This window comes from Conger conger, chromosome 2 (genome assembly GCF_963514075.1).
Source record: "Conger conger chromosome 2, fConCon1.1, whole genome shotgun sequence".
NCBI classification, from domain to species: domain Eukaryota; kingdom Metazoa; phylum Chordata; class Actinopteri; order Anguilliformes; family Congridae; genus Conger; species Conger conger.
The window spans coordinates 41,142,815-41,160,750 of NC_083761.1; the positions used below are offsets into that span (position 1 = coordinate 41,142,815).

At 46.5% G+C, this 17,936-nt stretch overlaps 1 protein-coding gene across 1 annotated transcript in view; it reads left to right on the plus strand.

Annotated features, from left to right (window-relative positions):
• Positions 1-1,162: 1,162 nt before the first annotated feature.
• LOC133121221 (dynein axonemal heavy chain 10-like) overlaps positions 1,163-17,936 on the plus strand; it is a 73,304-nt gene continuing 56,530 nt past the window's right edge. Inside the window, 20 exon segments of the mRNA XM_061230421.1 lie at positions 1,163-1,177; positions 2,765-2,828; positions 3,137-3,243; positions 4,015-4,123; positions 4,223-4,338; positions 4,467-4,623; positions 5,600-5,757; positions 6,207-6,437; positions 6,996-7,186; positions 8,944-9,142; positions 9,947-10,141; positions 10,586-10,756; positions 12,265-12,441; positions 13,265-13,402; positions 14,138-14,289; positions 15,138-15,289; positions 15,701-15,865; positions 16,301-16,508; positions 16,766-16,922; positions 17,385-17,864. Coding sequence (XP_061086405.1) covers positions 1,163-1,177; positions 2,765-2,828; positions 3,137-3,243; positions 4,015-4,123; positions 4,223-4,338; positions 4,467-4,623; positions 5,600-5,757; positions 6,207-6,437; positions 6,996-7,186; positions 8,944-9,142; positions 9,947-10,141; positions 10,586-10,756; positions 12,265-12,441; positions 13,265-13,402; positions 14,138-14,289; positions 15,138-15,289; positions 15,701-15,865; positions 16,301-16,508; positions 16,766-16,922; positions 17,385-17,864 — 3,342 coding nt within the window.

The window sequence follows — 17,936 nt, forward strand, 5'->3', positions numbered from 1 at the left end:
CAACTTTTATTGATTGAAACAAATGGCTTACGTTTCGCACATATCTATCCTTCATCAGGGACCCTGTTGTGGAGTTACTGTTATTTTAAAATGTGCTGCATAAATAATATGTGATTCTCTCATTACATTTTTGTGAACATTGCGAGTACCCCCTGCACTCCCTCTTTGTGCACACATTTAATTTGAATTGTCATCTTAAGCGCTGCTCCAAAACTTCTTTCAGTCTTGAGGAAAACATTTGCAGTCGTCTCAGTCTATGACAGCAACCTTGCGAAATATCCAATGTCTTTGCGTCTTTGGATAATGGACAATTATCAAGGCAATTGCAGTTCAAAATATTCTGTTTTAAGGATGCATTTTTTCAGATATTGAAACAACAAAACACTGTTGTCAAATGCATTTCGCCAATTTTCTTAAAAGTGTACTGATTTACTACTGTGTACAGTTCAGTGCATTCTGTTTCAGTAATGGGAGGGACCACCCCCAGGTGCTGATAGTGGTGTCTGAAATTAGGGACTTGGCAGTGATGCCAACATAACCAATACACCGGCACAGGATAATCACAGTTGGGATGGCACAGGATAATCACAGTTGGGATGGCCCAGGAGAGGTAGCTATGACAAAAGCTGATCACCCAAAGAGACGGGTAAAATCCAGATATCCAGATATCTTGGCGACCACAGGTGTTAACTCCTCCCGTGGATGTTAGGCTGCTTCGTGTGGATAAAAGCTTTACAGAGGCAAAAGGTGTGCAAGTAAACTTCTGTAGCCGTAGGCTCGCCTCGTTGTCAACCCAGAGCCCGAGAAACACAGGAAGTGCACCGGTTGCCAAGACAACCACAAGCGTCTCTTCAGCCACAGACGTAGACAAGCTCGAAGGCGTTTGAATGGAATAATATATTATCAGTGCCTAACTCAACTGAAATGTAACTTTTAATTTAATTCCAGAAAATGTCACTCGATGACCCACGCGTGGAATATCTACGAGATCGCGTGTGCGCCTGTTTTAATCTTGACAACCTCAGTTATTTTGAGGACTTGTTGGGTCGTGGGAATGGCGACGACGCGCAAAAAATAAACCGTTTTTTGAACGAGATCACTGAAGAAGAGGGGATTTCTACGCTTCTGTTTTTCAAGTATTTAAGGGAAGAAGAGGTTGAATATGAAGTACCAGTTGGTAAGTGATCAAGAGGCCGATAAAGTATTGTGTTAGTTTGTTCAACATAACGTTAACGTTAGTTAGCCTCACGTTATAACTTATATAAACGTGAGTTAACTCCTACCGTTATCTTGGCTGTCACTTGAACAGGATAGCTACAGAACTAATAATAATACGGCTAAATTACCCATCTGCAATTACTGTAAAGTTCCCTGCTGAAAAGAAAAACAGCTGTTAGCTGGTTTCAAGATGATCATCTGTATGGTGTAAATTGCAGCAATGTAACGTTAGCTAACGATACGTTAAACCAACGGAAGAAAGATTCTAGCGAACTTTGAAATTCATTGTTCGCGCAAATCTCTGCTTGTCCTCTGGCGGTCATGAAAAAACTTTTTTTGTCGGTAAAATCTTGCAACGACGTCTGTCATTTGAGAAGTCTATAAGCATGCTCAATCCCGGCTCTAATCATGAAAACTAAAAGGGGATGTATACCCTGCTGAAAATAAACAGCTCACCCTAGGTTTTGAAATAGTTGGCTGACCCGTTAGACCAGCTCCATACTCAACATGGTTTGACCAGCTCTAGAAACAGCTATGTTTTGAAACAGCTGGTAGCTGGTATTCCAAGCTGGTCGTACCTGTATTTTACACCAGGGTAGTCATTTTTACATTATGATCAGTTGTTAAAACAGTTAGCACAGCTAGCTAGATATGGCAACATAAGCTGTCATGTCAATATGTGTTATAACATGGTATGGCTTCTACAGCTTAATGGATCATGAGTCATGACATTGTTGCACTGTTTGCCATAAACTGTCAAGACTGTTTATGGATTGCATTCTGTTATGCTTATGACAGCTGTCGTAACACTTTGGCTTCAGCTAAATTTGGCAAGTGACATAAGCTTTCATATCAACATATGACATCTTTCATAACATTTACCAGAAATGTCATTTGACATGAACTGACATCACCTGTTATGTCATCTTGTAACAGCTATGTCTACGACAGTGTTATGACTTATGTCAGCCTTATGTCGAAGGCTTTAAGTAAAGTGTTACCGGACTTTCTGTACACGCTATGTAAATGTACATTCTTGCTAAAGTACATTTTATTAATATGTGATCTTAGTGACTCTATTTTGTTTGCATTGACCTCTATTCTGTGTTTTTTTCTCCCCACTGGGGAGTCCTGGACCTCAGGGCTAGTATTTCCTTTCCCCCCCTGTTGTTCTGTTTGGGTGTCTTTATGAAATGAATGTATTTATATTTGTTTTATAAATTTATCATTTTTATTTAACCTTCAGTAATGTGTTGTCTCTTATGGCATTGTGTCTATTTTTATGTATTTTATTTGTTTTTCACAGCTGCAAAGCACTTTGTACTGTATGCTCAAAAAGTGTGATACAAATGGTTATTATTATTATTATTATTATTATTATTATTATTATTAAGAACCAGAGGAGCTTACAAAAGCGGGTAATGAAAATGAGGAAGCAGCCAAAGTCGTTGAATCTGCTCCATTTCCTGCTGAGTCCACTATACTCCCGGATGAACCCGGCAAGCTCCCGGATGAACCCCCTAAGCTCCCGGATGAACCCCCTAAGCTCCCGGAGGAACCCGCTAAGTTCCTGGATGAACCGGCCAGATCAGAGACGGGGAAGTCCCCAGGTGAGGAACAGACTCTACATATATGCATGTCTCACCATTTACTCTAGGCATGCCTGTTCGCTTGGTGCCTTTGCCCTCATCACCGGGTTTTAAGGAGTATGTAAATATAAATATATCATTACGAAACCTGCGGTTTTTTTACAGAATATATTTTTTCCAAAATTAATGAATGGGAATTAATGATGGTAATAATACAAAAAGGATATAGCTAACCCACCAAACCACATGTCCCCTCCCCACATATGTGCCTGGCTGGCACTGAAGGCTCAGTATTGATTGCTCTTTATCTTCCTGATGTTTGACTGCAGGGAAAAAGAGAAAACGCCGGAAGACTTCCCTGACCTCAGAGGCACCCAGTACTACAGGAGGTACACAGACACCTTCCTCCCTCGCTGAGGATGAGCCACCACTCACAGTAAGACTTTCCCTGTCTTCCTCTATCTCTCTCCCTCTCTCTATCCCCCTCTCTTCACCCTCTCTTCCTCTATCTCTCTTCCTCTCTCTATCCCCCTCTCTTCCCCCTCTCTTCCTCTATCTCTCTCCCTCTCTCTTCCCCTCTCTTCCCCCTTCTCTCTCCCACTCTACCCCCCTCTTCCCCATCTCTTCCTCTATCTCTCTCCCTCTCTATCCCCCTCTCTTCCCCCTCTTTCTCCCCCTCTCTCCCCCTCTCCCTCCCACTCTTTCTTCCTCTCTCCCACTCTATCCCCCTCTCTTCCCCCTCTCTTCCTCTATCTCTCTCCCTCTCTCTACCCCCCTCTCTTCCCCCTCTCTTCCTCTATCTCCCTCTCTCTTCCCCTCTCTTCCCCCTTCTCTCTCCCACTTTCTCCCCACCCCCCTCTCACTCTCTACCCCCCTCTCTTCCCCCTCTTTCTCCCACTCTCTCCCCCTCACTCTCTACCCTCCTTTCTTCCCCTCTCTTCCTCTCTCTCTCCCACTCCCTCTCACTCACTACCCCCTTTCTTCCCCTCTCTTCCTCTCTCTCCCACTCCCTCTCACTCTCTATCCCCTCTCTCTCCCTCTCACCCCTCTCCCACTCTCTTCCCCTCACTCTATCCCCTCTCTCTCCCTCTCACCCCTCTCCCACTCTCTTCCCCTCACTCTCTCTTCCTCTCTCTCCCACTCTCTATCCCCCTCTCTCCCATTCTTTCGCCCCGCTCCCTGATTAGCTGTCACGTTTACTCCCCAGAGGACAGAGGTGAAGGTAGTGTACTACCTGGAGCTTCATGTGGCAGTGAACAGTGTCCCACAGAGGTTTGCTGAGTCCACCATTTTGTACTTCATCAGAAACACTACAGGTACAGTCAGCACAGTGCCCAGGATAGCTGTGATTACCCAAGGTCAATTTTCTTTTGCTGTATATTATTATTATTATTATTGCTTTTTACTGATTGCAGAGCCAATCACTGAGCCGCTGGACATAAAGGAGGCCAATGACATGATGCCAGGGATGCTGCAGAGAGGAATGATGAAAGGACACCCTTTGCTGATACTGAAACTCCTCCTAACCCAGGTGCGTGACAAATTAAAATCAAGGCAATGGGTTGGAACAAAAACCAGTGCGCAGACCAGCCCTCGAGGACCGGAGTTGTGCACACCTGGCTTAAGCCCTTTCTGACCTGTGGGCTCCTCCCCTTGCAGGTGTACATTCCTTTGCTGTCTGTGGGTCAGCTGAGGACCAGTGACGGGGGCTACAGCCAGGGGGCGTCCAAGGGGGTGCGCATGATCCGTGACGAAATGCTCAGCAGCACCTACAACTTCCTCAGCCAGGTGGACTCGACCCTGCAGCAGCTGGAGGGTGTGTGTGTGTGTGTGTGTGTGTGTGTGTGTGTGTGTGTGTGTGTGTGTGTGTGTGTGTGTGTGTGAGTGTCCTTGTTTGTAGATTTTTAGTTCATGTCTGTGTTTGTACATGCATATTAGTGCAATTGGGTGTTTGTGTAGGCACTACTTTATAGTTAAACAATCTTTTAGTTTAATCCAGGGGTCGGCAACCCTGGTCCTGGAGAGCCGCAGGGTGTGCTGGCTTTCGTTGTTACTTGGCATTAGTTGATCAATGAAAGCCGTTGATTGCACAGTTAACTCACCTCACCTGGTTTCTTGGGTCTGAATCGGTTGCTTATTTTAAGGTGGAGACGAAAGCCAGCACACCCAGCGGCTCTCCAGGACCAGGGTTGCCGACCCCTGATTTAATCCATGCCATTATTTCAACATTTAATATAATTTTGAAAAGTGCATTCTGCTGAATATAGAATTTTAACAGTGCGATCTTCAGTACACTCTGGCCTTGGCCTATATAGATATAGATGTCAATCAGATATCCATTTTATAGATTGTTGACGCCCACAAATTTGTTCATTTAATTTAACAGCTCGTTTTCAAAGTCAGCAAGCCAGCTGTTCAATACGATCATTACATTACATTATTGGCATTTGGCAGACGCTCTTATCCAGAGTGGCGTACAGTTGATTAGACTAAGCAGGAGACAATCCTCCCCAGGAGCAATGCAGGGTTAAGGGCCTTGCTTAAGGGCCCAACGGCGGTGCGGATCTTATTGTGGCTACCCCGGGAACCGAACCGCCGACCTTGCGTGTCCCAGTCATGTCCCTTATCCACTACGCTACAGGCCGCCGTCAATACGAAACTGAACACTGCCCGCACCTGATTGGTTAGAGAGTACTTTATGCAAATGAGACGGACACACCCACTCCACCTCCAGCCCAGCGCGGATTTCCTTCAGAACTGTGCGATTGGCGGCATCTGTGCTTGCTCCGCAGGTGAGATCAAGCTGCACATCCCCGACGTCGACCTGGAGCCGGACTCCCACGTCCTGCTGACCATGCCCGAGGTGGTGGAGCAGCTGGACCAGTGTGTGATGAACTGGCAGACCCAGATCACCGTCGTCATTGAGGAGCTACAGAAGAAGCAGCCTCAGGTAAGGCTACTCGGGGGTTAGGGTTAGCATGACGTTCGAAACCGCATACTAGCATACTACCCGTACTTAATTTCAGGCAGATTTCCATTGAAATGTAGTCCTGGCAGTAAGCTAAGTATGTGGTTTTGAACACAGCCATTATCTTCAGAGAAGAAGAGATAGATACAGAGCAGCGATGAGCAAGGTAGGCCGTATCTGTCTCTGGATTTCAGACTAACTTCTGCTCTTAATTATTGAATTATCTCAAGTATTAACACGATCTGATGCACGAGTGAATCGGTCATGGCTAATCGAGCCAGGGTAACAGGTGGCAGCAAAATCCTGCATACACACCGGCCCTCCAGATTTGCCCATCCCTGCTCTAGGGGCTATAATATAATGTAATGTAATGGAATGTAGTGTAGTGTAATGTAATGTAATGGGCGTGTTTCTGGTGCCTCCCCCCTCAGGGTCCGGGCCCCATGGCGGAGATCTACTACTGGAAGGAGCGCACCGCCATGCTCAGCGCCCTGTGCGAGCAGCTCAAGCTCTCCGTGGTGAAGAAGGTTCTGGAGGTCATGGCCATCGCTGACCCTGTCACCATGCAGAACCTGGACATGACGGTGACCGAGCTGAACCGCTACCACGTGGAGTCGGTGGAGAACGTGCGCTTCCTCGGCACCCTGGAGAGGCACTTCAAGGTGCGGGAGACGGGGGACTGATCTAGGATCTGTTTTGCCTTTTAGCTTGTCATAGACGAGGTTGGGATACGAAGGGGAAAATCAGATCCTAGAACAGTGCTCCTACTCTGAGGCTATAAATATGGGCCCAGACGTTTTTAAACCGATGCTAACTCTTATTTATTTCTAATCTCCTTCTTCCAAACAATATTAATGGATGTTACAGTATTTCTGTAGATGCATATGGTGCCAATATTCCATATCCGCATACATGCTTAAAATGAATTTATTAGTTATTTCTGTTTATTTTATATTATTTAGCCTTATATTACATGATTCCTTACTACTTTTTGAATAGATAGTGTGTTAAGGCTGCAAAACCTGATATGCAATATTCATTAAGCCTCCTATTATGTTAGTTTATTTTATATTTGAGGTCAAATTGACCCCAACAGTTTAAATAAATGAGGGGAAAAAAGGTTTACTGGTTTTTAACAGGTGTCAAACACTGAATGGGGTCATATTGACCCCAAACATAATAGGAGGGTTGAATTTCTTCTTGTCGTGGTCATGGTTCAGAACCTGGTGATGGCGGTGGACTTCAGTGTGATCATTGACACCATCCCGCCCATGATGAACAGCCTGCGGCTGGTGTGGATCATCTCGGGCCACTACAACTCTGACGAGCGCATGGTGCCGCTGATGGAGCGTGTGGCCTGGGAGCTGTCGGAGCGCGTGGCCCGCGTGGTCAACGTGCGCACGCTGTTCAAGTGAGGGAACGCACCACACCGCGATGACACCCGCTCGCCCACTCGCCCAGTATGCCTTGGGCCAGACAGAGACGTACAGACAGATGGCAGTGAGACGGGTGCGTGGGGGGTTTGGACCCAATATGCACGACTCAGAAAACAGCATAGCTGCCAACTCTCACGCTTTCGGCGTGAGACACACGCATTTGCCCATTTTCACACGCACATGCAAATACGTGTCTCACGCCAAAAGCGTGAGAGTTGGCAGCTATGAAACAGTAGTGTAGTAAAGTCCCGTCAGGGCTTTATTTGGGGAATATCCAGAGAGCGTAGTCAAAAACAAACTATGTTCATACACGTAAATATCCAGCCAGAAAACCAAAGCGCAGTACCGAGGGAGAAGGCAGTCTCGTAATTGGTACACCATGCGGGAAGTCCGGTAGCCAGGAAAGCTGTCAGCGGGGCAGAAGTACAGGCGGATGGTAGGCAGGCTCAGGGCCAATGACGGTGCAAGAATCAAGACCGAAGTCTGCTCCGCAGGGCAAAAGCACAAAAACAGCAGGCAAAGTCGTGGTACAGGCAGGCGATGGTCAACAAAACAGAAATCAATAAACGATGGTCAATAAACAGGCTTGGATCGTAACAGGTAGACAAACAGCTTGACACTACCACTCAAACGGTGCACTGACAAACAGGCAGCAACAATTTCGCAAAGATATGCCATGACACTGAGCTTTATATGCAGGTGTAGACAATTAGCTTGAGAGCAGCAAGAGAATGGAAATCAGGTGTGGAGGATTGACAAGTTAACGAGGTAATTATTCATCGTTAGTAATAAACCTATCCTGCCCTAGCATTAGTAAATTAGTAAATGACATGCACAAGAAACATAAGGTAACATGAACACATGGTTAGAATGTTAGTATTACCCAATCCTGATCTAGCATTAGTAGATTAGTAAGTAGACAAGGGAAATTGAAACAATTAGGGTGTGAGTGACAGAAAGGGAGAAAGAGTAAGCAGGAATGCAAGATTTGCAGAAAGACACAAAAAAGTGTATGCTAATCAATGAACAGTACAACATAACATGAAACATAAATTGTGACATAACAAGTTTGCAAAACAATGACAATAAACTATATAACATGACATGGCAGGACTAACAATTAAATCGTAACAACAACTAAACATGAAACATAACATGACATGAAACATAAAAACGTGGTGAGACTAGACTAACATAATACGTGACATGACAATAACATAACCAGGACAATGACTAAACATAAATCATGACATGACAAACATGAAACATGACAGGAAGCATGTTTTATCATGACCGGTCAGATAATGTTTTATTTTACAGGTTGTTAATTACCTAGTTTTTAAGTACTAGGTACTTATTAGGTAACTATTTTCATTTCAGAAGTAAGTACTATGAAACAGGCTGTAAAATGAATTTACTTAGTATTTGCCTTTGGTACTTACTGACTTCGTTTCATAGTACTTACCACTAAAATCAAAGTAGTTCCCTAATAATTACACAAGTAGCTGTGTATTTATGCAGTAAATAATGAGTAATTAATGGGCTGTAAAATAAAGTGTTACCAAGTTTTCCAGCCAAACCAGTGACTCCCTGTCTGCACTAACCAAAATATGGAGTGAGCCACGTATGAGTGGGCTAGGTGTCTTGGTAATCATTATAAATCGTTATCACTATTCTCTTATTGTGCCTATTTTTCTAAATTACTTTCCTTTTAAATGCTGACAACTGACAGAGACAACAGGGATCTAGCCAAGGCCAAAGCCCAGGATGGGAAGGAGGTGCTCGACCTGTGGAAGTCCAGCTACTTCGAGATGCGCTCCAAGATCGAGACGTCGGGCCGAGACCCGCGGTGGGAGTTTGACCGGCGGAAACTGTTCGAGAAGACTGACTACATGTCCTCCATCTGCCAGGACCTCTACAATATCCTGCAGGTGGGTCATGTCTAAAATAAAATAAAAAAGAGGGAGGCTTTGGAATGTTTTGGACGTTTTGGAATGTAAGTCAGTGTTCTAGAAGTCCGCTGCTTTCAGTTGGCAGTAGTGATTGTTTCATCTGCGTTAGAATGTTCAGCTAAGAACGTTCTATTTCATCTCACACCCTAAAGGGTTAAGGCGGGTGCTGTGGTCGGTTTAGGATAAAACTTGGCAGTTTCCCCTTAAAAGACCAACGATGATTGTGTATCAGAAGGCCAACTCAGTAAAACTCTTCTGACTTCTGAAAGCTAGGGCTGGATTTTGTTCTCAGTCACGTTTATAATGATTGAGAAGGTTTCAGCTCCCACTTAATGACTTGGTCAGGCTTTATCCTGGTTCTAATGTGAGTAAACTACGGTCAAAGTGAGGACCAACCATATTGAATATATAGAGATTTTCTTAAGGGAAATCCCTATATAGTTTAAATTAAGCCTGTGCTAATCAACTTTCCCCATTAGGGTTTTTAAAGTTTCCTACCACTACTACTAATACATTCATTCCAGCTCAAAACCCCCATGTCCCTGTGATCTGGAACACAGGGGCAGCTTATAGCCTAGTGGCTGAGGTACATGACTGGGACCTGTATGGTTGGTTTTTCAAGCCCTGGTGTAGCCATGATAAGATTATTAAGACTGTTGGGCCCTTGAGCAAGGCCCTTAACACCACGTTGCGCCAGGGGGGGATTGTCCCCTGCTTAGTCTTATCAACTGTATGCCGCTTTGGACAAAAGCGTCAGCTAAAATAACGAATAAACGAACACAGACCCTGGAGGAGTTCTACAACATCTTCGGGCCCCAGCTGAAAGCGGTGACAGGCGACCCCAAGCGCATCGACGATGTTCTCCGATGCGTGGACCAGCTGGTGACGCCCATCGAGGAGCTGAACTTTGACCCCTTCGACATCCGCAAGATGCCCAGCTGGAAGGAGGCCATGCAGGAGCTGAAGACCAAGGTGGAGGTGAGAGAGGGGCCCGGGGAAACATGGGCCTTAAGATTACATGCTACGTTACACACTGCAAAATCATCTCTCCCAACTAAGTTTAGACTTCAAATGTAGTCTTATTTTTAGCAGAAAACATTTGCTTGTTTGTTTTAAGTTACTGTTTACTTTAAGGGAAATTTCCTTACCCCATTGGCAAATCTTTAAATAAGTCAAACTGGCACACCTAACTAACAATTTAAGTATAAATATACGTCTAAAATAGATGGACTTCTGAATATCGGTGAAAATATTAGATGCTTGCTTTAAAATAGCCAGTAATCTGGCAGAATCTTGCCGTTGTCTAAAGAGTTAAAGTGTTTAAATAATGAAGGTCTCATCCTGGCTCTATCGGGAAGCAGAGGAGTAACATCACGCTCTAATTTGTACCCGCCTCCCGCACCTCTCCCCCCTTCCCTGAAGGGCATAGAAGAAGAGGCCATCCACTTCATCGACGACTCCTTCAAGACGCTGCGCTCGGCCACCGCAGCCTTCGACATGCTGCTGAAGTTCAAGCACATCCGCTCCCGTGAACGCATCAACAAGAAGATGATGAAGAAGTTCTGCGACATCCTGGCCCAGTACTGCAAAGAGGTGCTCCTCGTTGGCTCCTCCTTTTTTCTCCTCACGCGATAGCTGGCTGTTGAGACAAGAAACGCCTATCACCGGTCAAACGTGTTGATTGCTTGCGTTGATTATATGTTATGTATTTATGTAAGGCGAATGCATTCGCCTACCTTGTAATGCAAAAACAAGCTCAAAGTCCCCTAAATGTCTTGCCAAATACAGTCCAGGCCAAAAGTTGACAATTGCTAATTACTGAACTCTTAATTCGCTAATAAAGTTAGGAAACAACACAAATTAATCATAATTTTCTAATTGTCTAAAGTTTATTAGAAGCTAGCAAAATTACATTTCAAAATTGTTACTAAATGTTACAGCTTGATAATGTTCAACAGGCCAGTTTTGGCTGGGCAAAAGTCTTGTCGCAATGGCCAACTCCAATTTCTAGGCCACAGTGAATAAGGAAGAAACAAACAAGGTGCTTGATTAGTCAGCTGTAGGTAACTTTGAGCTATATTAAGCAGAAATTTGACACTTTAAGCCATCAAGTTCATGCTCAACATTGCCAAGCGCCGCCAATATTGTCGACGACCCTCTGGGGCCCGTCTGGACCCACGGTTCACCCAGAAGACAGTCAAATTTGGAGGTGGAAAGATTATGGTTTGGGGTTACATCCAATACGGAGGTGCCAGGGAGATCTGTAAGGTGGATGGTAACATTGACAGTGCCAAATATCAACAGATTCTTGCCTCCCAGTACATTCCCAACTACAAGAGGGGTCAGATTTTTCAACAGGCTCTTCAATATCAACTGGCTCCTTGCCATACCTATGAAGTTTCTCAGGGGGAAGAAGATCAAGGTCCTTCAGGGATGGCCAGCACAGTCTCCAGATATGAATGTTATTGAGCATATCTGGGGAAGAATGAAGGAGGAAGCTTGGAGTACCAAGCCGAAGAACTTGGAGGAGCTTTGGGATGCCTGCAAGGTGGCCTTCCATGCCATCCCCGACGACTTCATCAACAAGCTCTACGACTCTCTGACAAACCAGATGGCAACTGTTCTGCAGGCCAAAGGAACCCATACAAGATATTAATTTCTTAACTTATAGTCCATGATGAAATACTAGACTGATTTTTCATTTGGTATTTTATTCACTTTTTGAGAAAGATAAAATGTATTGATTATAATTTGATTTGCGACAAGACGTTTGTCAAGGTAAAAACTGGCTTGTTCATCATTGTCAAGCAATAAACCTTATAAGCATCTATGAAATTTTTGTTTTGCTAGTATCTAAATAAACTTTAGACACTTATGATTCATTTGTGTTGTTTCCTAGCTGTATTAGCTAATTAAGAGTTGGGTAATTAGCAATTGTCACTTTTGTCCACTCATGCAACAAAACCTTTGGCCGGGACTGTATAGAGTAAATTTGTGAGAGGAAGAAAATGAAAATGTAAGTTTGAAATCTCTTGATAATAAAGAGATGGATGAAAGTCTACATTCTCCATCTCGGCTGATGTCTTGCGCCCTTGTGGCAGGTGGATATGATCAACGAGCTGTTTGAGCAGAACAAGGACAACCCCCCCGTTGCCAAGAACCAGCCCCCCGTGGCGGGGGCCATCTACTGGGAGCGCATGCTCTTCAACCGCATCAAGCACACCATTGTGCACTTCCTGGAGGTCCCCGAGATGCTGGAGAGCGAGGAGGGAAAGGCGGTGAGTTTCTCTCGCTAACTTATAAGCACCTTTCTCAGGAGGCTTCATGTTTTTGCAGAGCAATCGTTTGTATCCCTCTGCTGTAGCACTGGTTTATTAGCACCTATCTAAAGTGTGAAGTGGCTGTGTTTTGTGAATTGAACCTGCAGCCTCTTTGCTGTAAATCTTCTCCGGCTTCCTGGCTTTTGGCTTGGCTTTTTCATATTTTTTTCATAAGCATCTGTGAAAGAGTAGCATGCCACTGTGTAACGGTGTAGAATATTCAAGTCAATTCAATTTTATTTTATTTGCATAGCCCTTTGCACAGCAGACTGCCCCAAATGGGAGCGGCCTGTAGCGTAGTGGTTAAGGTAAATGACTGGGACACGCAAGGTCGGTGGTTCTAATCCCGGTGTAGCCACAATAAGATCCGCACAGCCGTTGGGCCCTTGAGCAAGACCCTTAACCCTGCATTGCTCCAGGGGAGGATTGTCTCCTGCTTAGTCTAATCAACTGTACGTTGCTCTGGATAAGAGCGTCTGCCAATAATGTAATGTAATGTAAGCTTTACAAGGTGGGAAGAAAAAATGGGACATACCAGCCCTAACCCCCCCAAATAGTAAACCACTCCCCCACACACCACTCAAACAGTGGCGAGAAAAAACCTCCCCAATGGGAGGAAATCTCGAGAGGAACCCGGCTATAGGGGGATGCCCATCCTCCGCTGGCCTACTGGTAGAGATGGTAACAGTTCAGGTATTAAACTAGCAGGTAAACATAATGCGTGTATGACATTTGTTCACCTGTCTGAATTGACCTTCCATCTCCGGCTCCACCTCTGAAGGCCAGGGACAGGTACCTGGAAGTAGCCAGGAGGATGAAGGAGTTTGAGGTGAAGAAGTTTGAGTGCTGGAGGGACGAGGCAGAGAAGAAACTGCCCCAGCTGATGAAGAAGACCCTGCTGGTGGTCTGCACCAGCACCGTCAAAGCTGTGTCCGGGGACCAAGCCTCCACCAATCAGCAGAGCTCCTCAACCTCCGCCAATCAGGTGAGCTCATCAGCCTTCACCAATTAGGTGAGCTCCTCAGCCTCCACCAATCAGATGAGGTCCTTGGCCTCCACCAATCAGGTGAGCTCCTTGGCCTTCACCAATCAGGTGAGCTTTTCAGGCTCCACCAATCAGGTGAGCTCCTCAGCCTCCACCTATCAGGTGAGCTCATCAGCCTTCACCAATTCAACCTTCACTAATCCAACCATCCCTATATGACGTCAGAAAGGACCATATCCCCTCTGTTAAAAGTACTTTAGCTGAGTTGGTTTTACACTGAACACCCTGCTGTGTTTGTATTTTGAAAATCTCTTCAGACATAGCTAAAATTTCAAAGCAATCCTTAGATAATTTTAAATGAAGCATGCTATGGTGTCTCGGTGGCGCAGCCTGTAGAGCACTGACCGCATGCTCATTGCGAGCCGCGACGTCAGCGGTTCGAATCCGACCGTCTGACATTTGTCGCATGTCTTTCCCTCTCTCGCTCCCATTCTTCCTGTCTCTCTATACTATACTGTCCAATAAAGCTGAAAAAGGGCGAAAAAATATCTTAAAAAAAAAAAAAAAAAAAAAATGAAGCATGCTATGAGTTGAAGACACTTCACTGTGTAAGGTGTGGTGTGGTGTGAGGCAAGTGTGTGCCTGCTCTCTCAGCAGGGGCTGGCTCAGGAGCGGACCCTGTGCAGGGGGGTGCGGTACGCAGTGAACTTCGCCCCCGAGCTGAAGGAGTTTATCGCAGAGACCAAGTACCTGGAGCTGCTAGGGTACCCCGTGCCCAAGCTGGCCCGAAGCATTGCCCTGCAGGAGAACCGCTTCCTCAGGTAGCGTCTTCGGCCTCGGGCTCCGAGATCCACAGATTATACTGTAATCCAGGGATGGGCAAGGCAATGGGCCGTATCTCTCTCTAGATTTCAGACCAACTTCTGGTCTTAATTATTTAAGTAGCCCAATTATTTACATGATCTGTGTGTGGTGGCTGTTGGCTGTTGTAGAGTTGGCTGACCCTGACCAGGCCGTGTGCGGTGTGGGGTAGAGCTGTGTGAGGTGTGCGGTAGAGCTGTGTGTGGTGTGGGGTGGCTGTGTGTGGTGTGTGTGGTTTGGGGTGGCTGTGTGTGGTAGAGCTGTGTGTGGTGTGGGGTGGCTGTGTGTGGTAGAGCTGTGTGTGGTGTGGGGTAGAGCTGTGTGCGGTGTGGGGGGCTGTGTGGTAGAGCTGTGTGTGGTGTGGGGTGGCTGTGTGTGGTGTGTGTGGTTTGGGGTGGCTGTGTGTGGTGTGGCTGTGTGTGGTAGAGCTGTGTTTGGTGTGGGGTAGAGCTGTGTGCGGTGTGGGGTGGCTGTGTGGTAGAGCTGTGTGTGGTGTGGGGTAGAGCTGTGTGCGGTGTGGGGTGGCTGTGTGGTAGAGCTGTGTGTGGTGTGGGGTAGACCTGTGTGTGGTGTGGGGTGGCTGTGTGTGGTAGAGCTGTGTGTGGTGTGGCTGTGTGTGGTGTGGGGTGGCTGTGTGTGGTAGAGCTGTGTTTGGTGTGGGGTAAAGCTGTGTGCGGTGTGGGGTGGCTGCGTGGTAGAGCTGTGTGTGGTGTGGGGTGGCTGTGTGTGGTAGAGCTGTGTGTGGTGTGGGGTGGCTGTGTGTGGTAGAGCTGGCCGACCCTGACCAGGCCGTGTGCGGTGTGTGCAGGGAGGTGAACGGGCTGACCAGACTGGTGGAGCACTTCCACACCCTGATGAACGCGCTGAACGACGCCGAGTTCAGCCTGCTGACGGAGCAGATCGCCGAGCTGCGGAGGGTCATAAGCTTCGGCCACAAGCGCCTCAACTGGAACGCTCTGGGTAAAGAACCGCCGCTCGCCTTCCTTTTATTAAAGTATTTTTTGTTAATAATTCAAATGAATTTGTCTTACCCAATTGGCAAACCTTAGAATGTGTCAAACTTAAAAGTTACGGAAATACAGTCAGATTTTAAGTCTAAAGATGCTTTTTGAAAGATTCGGTTTTCGCCGTGTGGCCAACCTTAGCTACCAGCCCAAGATGGAATCTTCTGTTTTAGCTGGATACCCTTTGGAATTTGGCGATAGTTTTTTTTATGTACCTTTTTAAAATATATGACCATGATAAAATGATGATGGACGTTCCCTGGAAGGCCTTGGAGCCTGGGTGGAGGTCTGATACTGGCTGAGTGTCTCTTTTCTGTGATGACACTGGATTCTGTGCCGGTTGTTCCTGAATGTTCCTCCATTTCAGGAGTCCCGGAGTACATCAGCCGCTGCAATCAGGCCACGGCCAAGTTTGAGTCGCTGGTCTACCAGATCCAGAAGAACGAGAGAGACATTGACTTTAAGATACAGGCCATAGAGACTGCCAACCTGTTCAAGCTGCCTGCACTGGACAGAGGGGATGACCTGCCAGGTAGGGTCCAGCTCAACGCTTCACACTCCTCCTACCCTGCTCATATGCACTCATTCTCTGAAGGAAAGATGTTATTTTACAAGGCCAAACAAAACAAACACAGTGATGTTCTGTGTAAATCTCACCAAAAAGTCACCCCGTTCACACACTTTCCCAGTGTGTGGATGCGCGCCCATTACATCACATATTACATTACAGTTATTTAGCTAACACTAGGTTTCAAAACCTAGCTTGAGCTGTTTTTTTCAGCAGGGTAGGTTTTTCATTTTAAACCTTTTTTTGGAATTTTTCATTTAAAACTGGGCGTTGCATATGACTGTGTACGGCGAAGTTAGGAGATGTAACCCAGCTATGATGCTCCCTGAGCTTCATACATGACACCGCTCCACAGCTGCGGCTGTATCAGTTTCCCGACCTTTCGGTTCTCTTCTCCAGGGGTGAAGGAGTTCTGCGAGCTCATGGAGAATGAGAGGCTGAAGGACGTGAACCTGCTGAGCAGGAAGTACAACGCCATCCACCCACTGCTGACCAAGATGGAGAGCCTGATCATGCAGACCAACTCCGGCAAGGCCAAGAGGATGGTGCCCTACTACGCCTACTGGGAGAAGAAGATCTTCGACGCCCTCACCAAGATGGTGGTGAGGTAGGCCTTGTATTCTGATGCACTGGGTTTTTGTGAGGGGCAAATCCAATCAAGACATCGCCTCCCATATCAAATCGCAACACAGACTTTGGACCTCATTTCTCTTCAGTTTTTTTGTCTTGGCAATAAAAAAAAAGTTTTTAATGTATTTATCTGCCCTTCGCTTAAAAAATAAAAGTTATTGGTTCAGGCACCTTAAGGAACCAGTATCATTCTTTTTAAAAATATCAGTAAAAGCCTCTCTTTCTTTGCAATAGGAACATCCAGAACTTCAACAAGGCCCTGATGGGCAACGTCCTGCTCTTTCGGATCGACGCCATCCTGTCACCCCCAGAAATCATGGTCCAGCCCAAAAACTGTGAGGTGTACAAGCTCATCATGCACTGCGTTGGAGACTGTCTGGAGAGCACCAAGGTACTGTGGGGGGGGGTCCGTTCTGTGGCCTCCGTAAATAACAAACGGGAGACGGCCCAGCAACACTAAAGGACTCATACTGAGATTTAATTGGGAAGTTTTTAACTGAATTGGGAGCTGTCTCCTTAGTGCGGTATCAATCATTGCCACAGCATGTGACGTGACTGCCATTTTGAGATGGGTTTTCTTCTAATTGAAATCTGAATTAATAGGCACCAAAATCGAAATTCACAGCCATCCAAATCTGAATCCATGGATCCAGTTGGATCATGTCTGTGAAATGCTTGTTTGCATAAGAATATGTCTTACATTATATGGCTTTCTCAACTCTGGCATGATTCATACCTTCGTGTCACTTGTGCCATTTTGATTGTAGTCTATAGACGCATATTCAGGCACGTTTTATAACAAAATCCGCGTGGGTGAATCTGTGACCCCATACCCTCCCCGTGCCCCCTGTAGAAGTTTGTGCGCTGGATGGACGGGACCTGCATGGAGTGCCCGCCCCAGGCGGTGGAGGGGGACGACGAGCCGCTGGTCTTCAGCTTCCACAGCGAGGTGGCACAGGTGCCGCAGGTCACCGAGCGCGCCATGGCCGTCTCCCAGACCATGCACCGCCTCCTGGGCGCTGTGAGTTCCTACCTGAACCACTGGAAGCGCTACCGCCACCTCTGGAAGCTGGACAAGGCCATCGTCATGGAGAAGTTCGCAGCCAAGCGGCCGTCCTGCGTCATGTATGATGAGAAGCTGCAGTTCTACACGCAGTTCAGCCAGGAGGTGGCGCGCGAGCCCATCGAGACGGACATCCACGTGATCCGGCTGAATATGAGGCAGCTGGCCCGCGGCGTGCAGGAGAACACCCAGGCATGGGTCAGCTCCCTGGGCCGCCTGCTCAACGAGTCCACCCGCGAAGAGCTGTACGCCCTGCGCAATGAGCTCCAGGTGCTGGGCCTTCTGGATAAGAGCGTCTGCTAAATGCTTTGTACTGTAATGTAATGGCTTTACCGTCCGGAG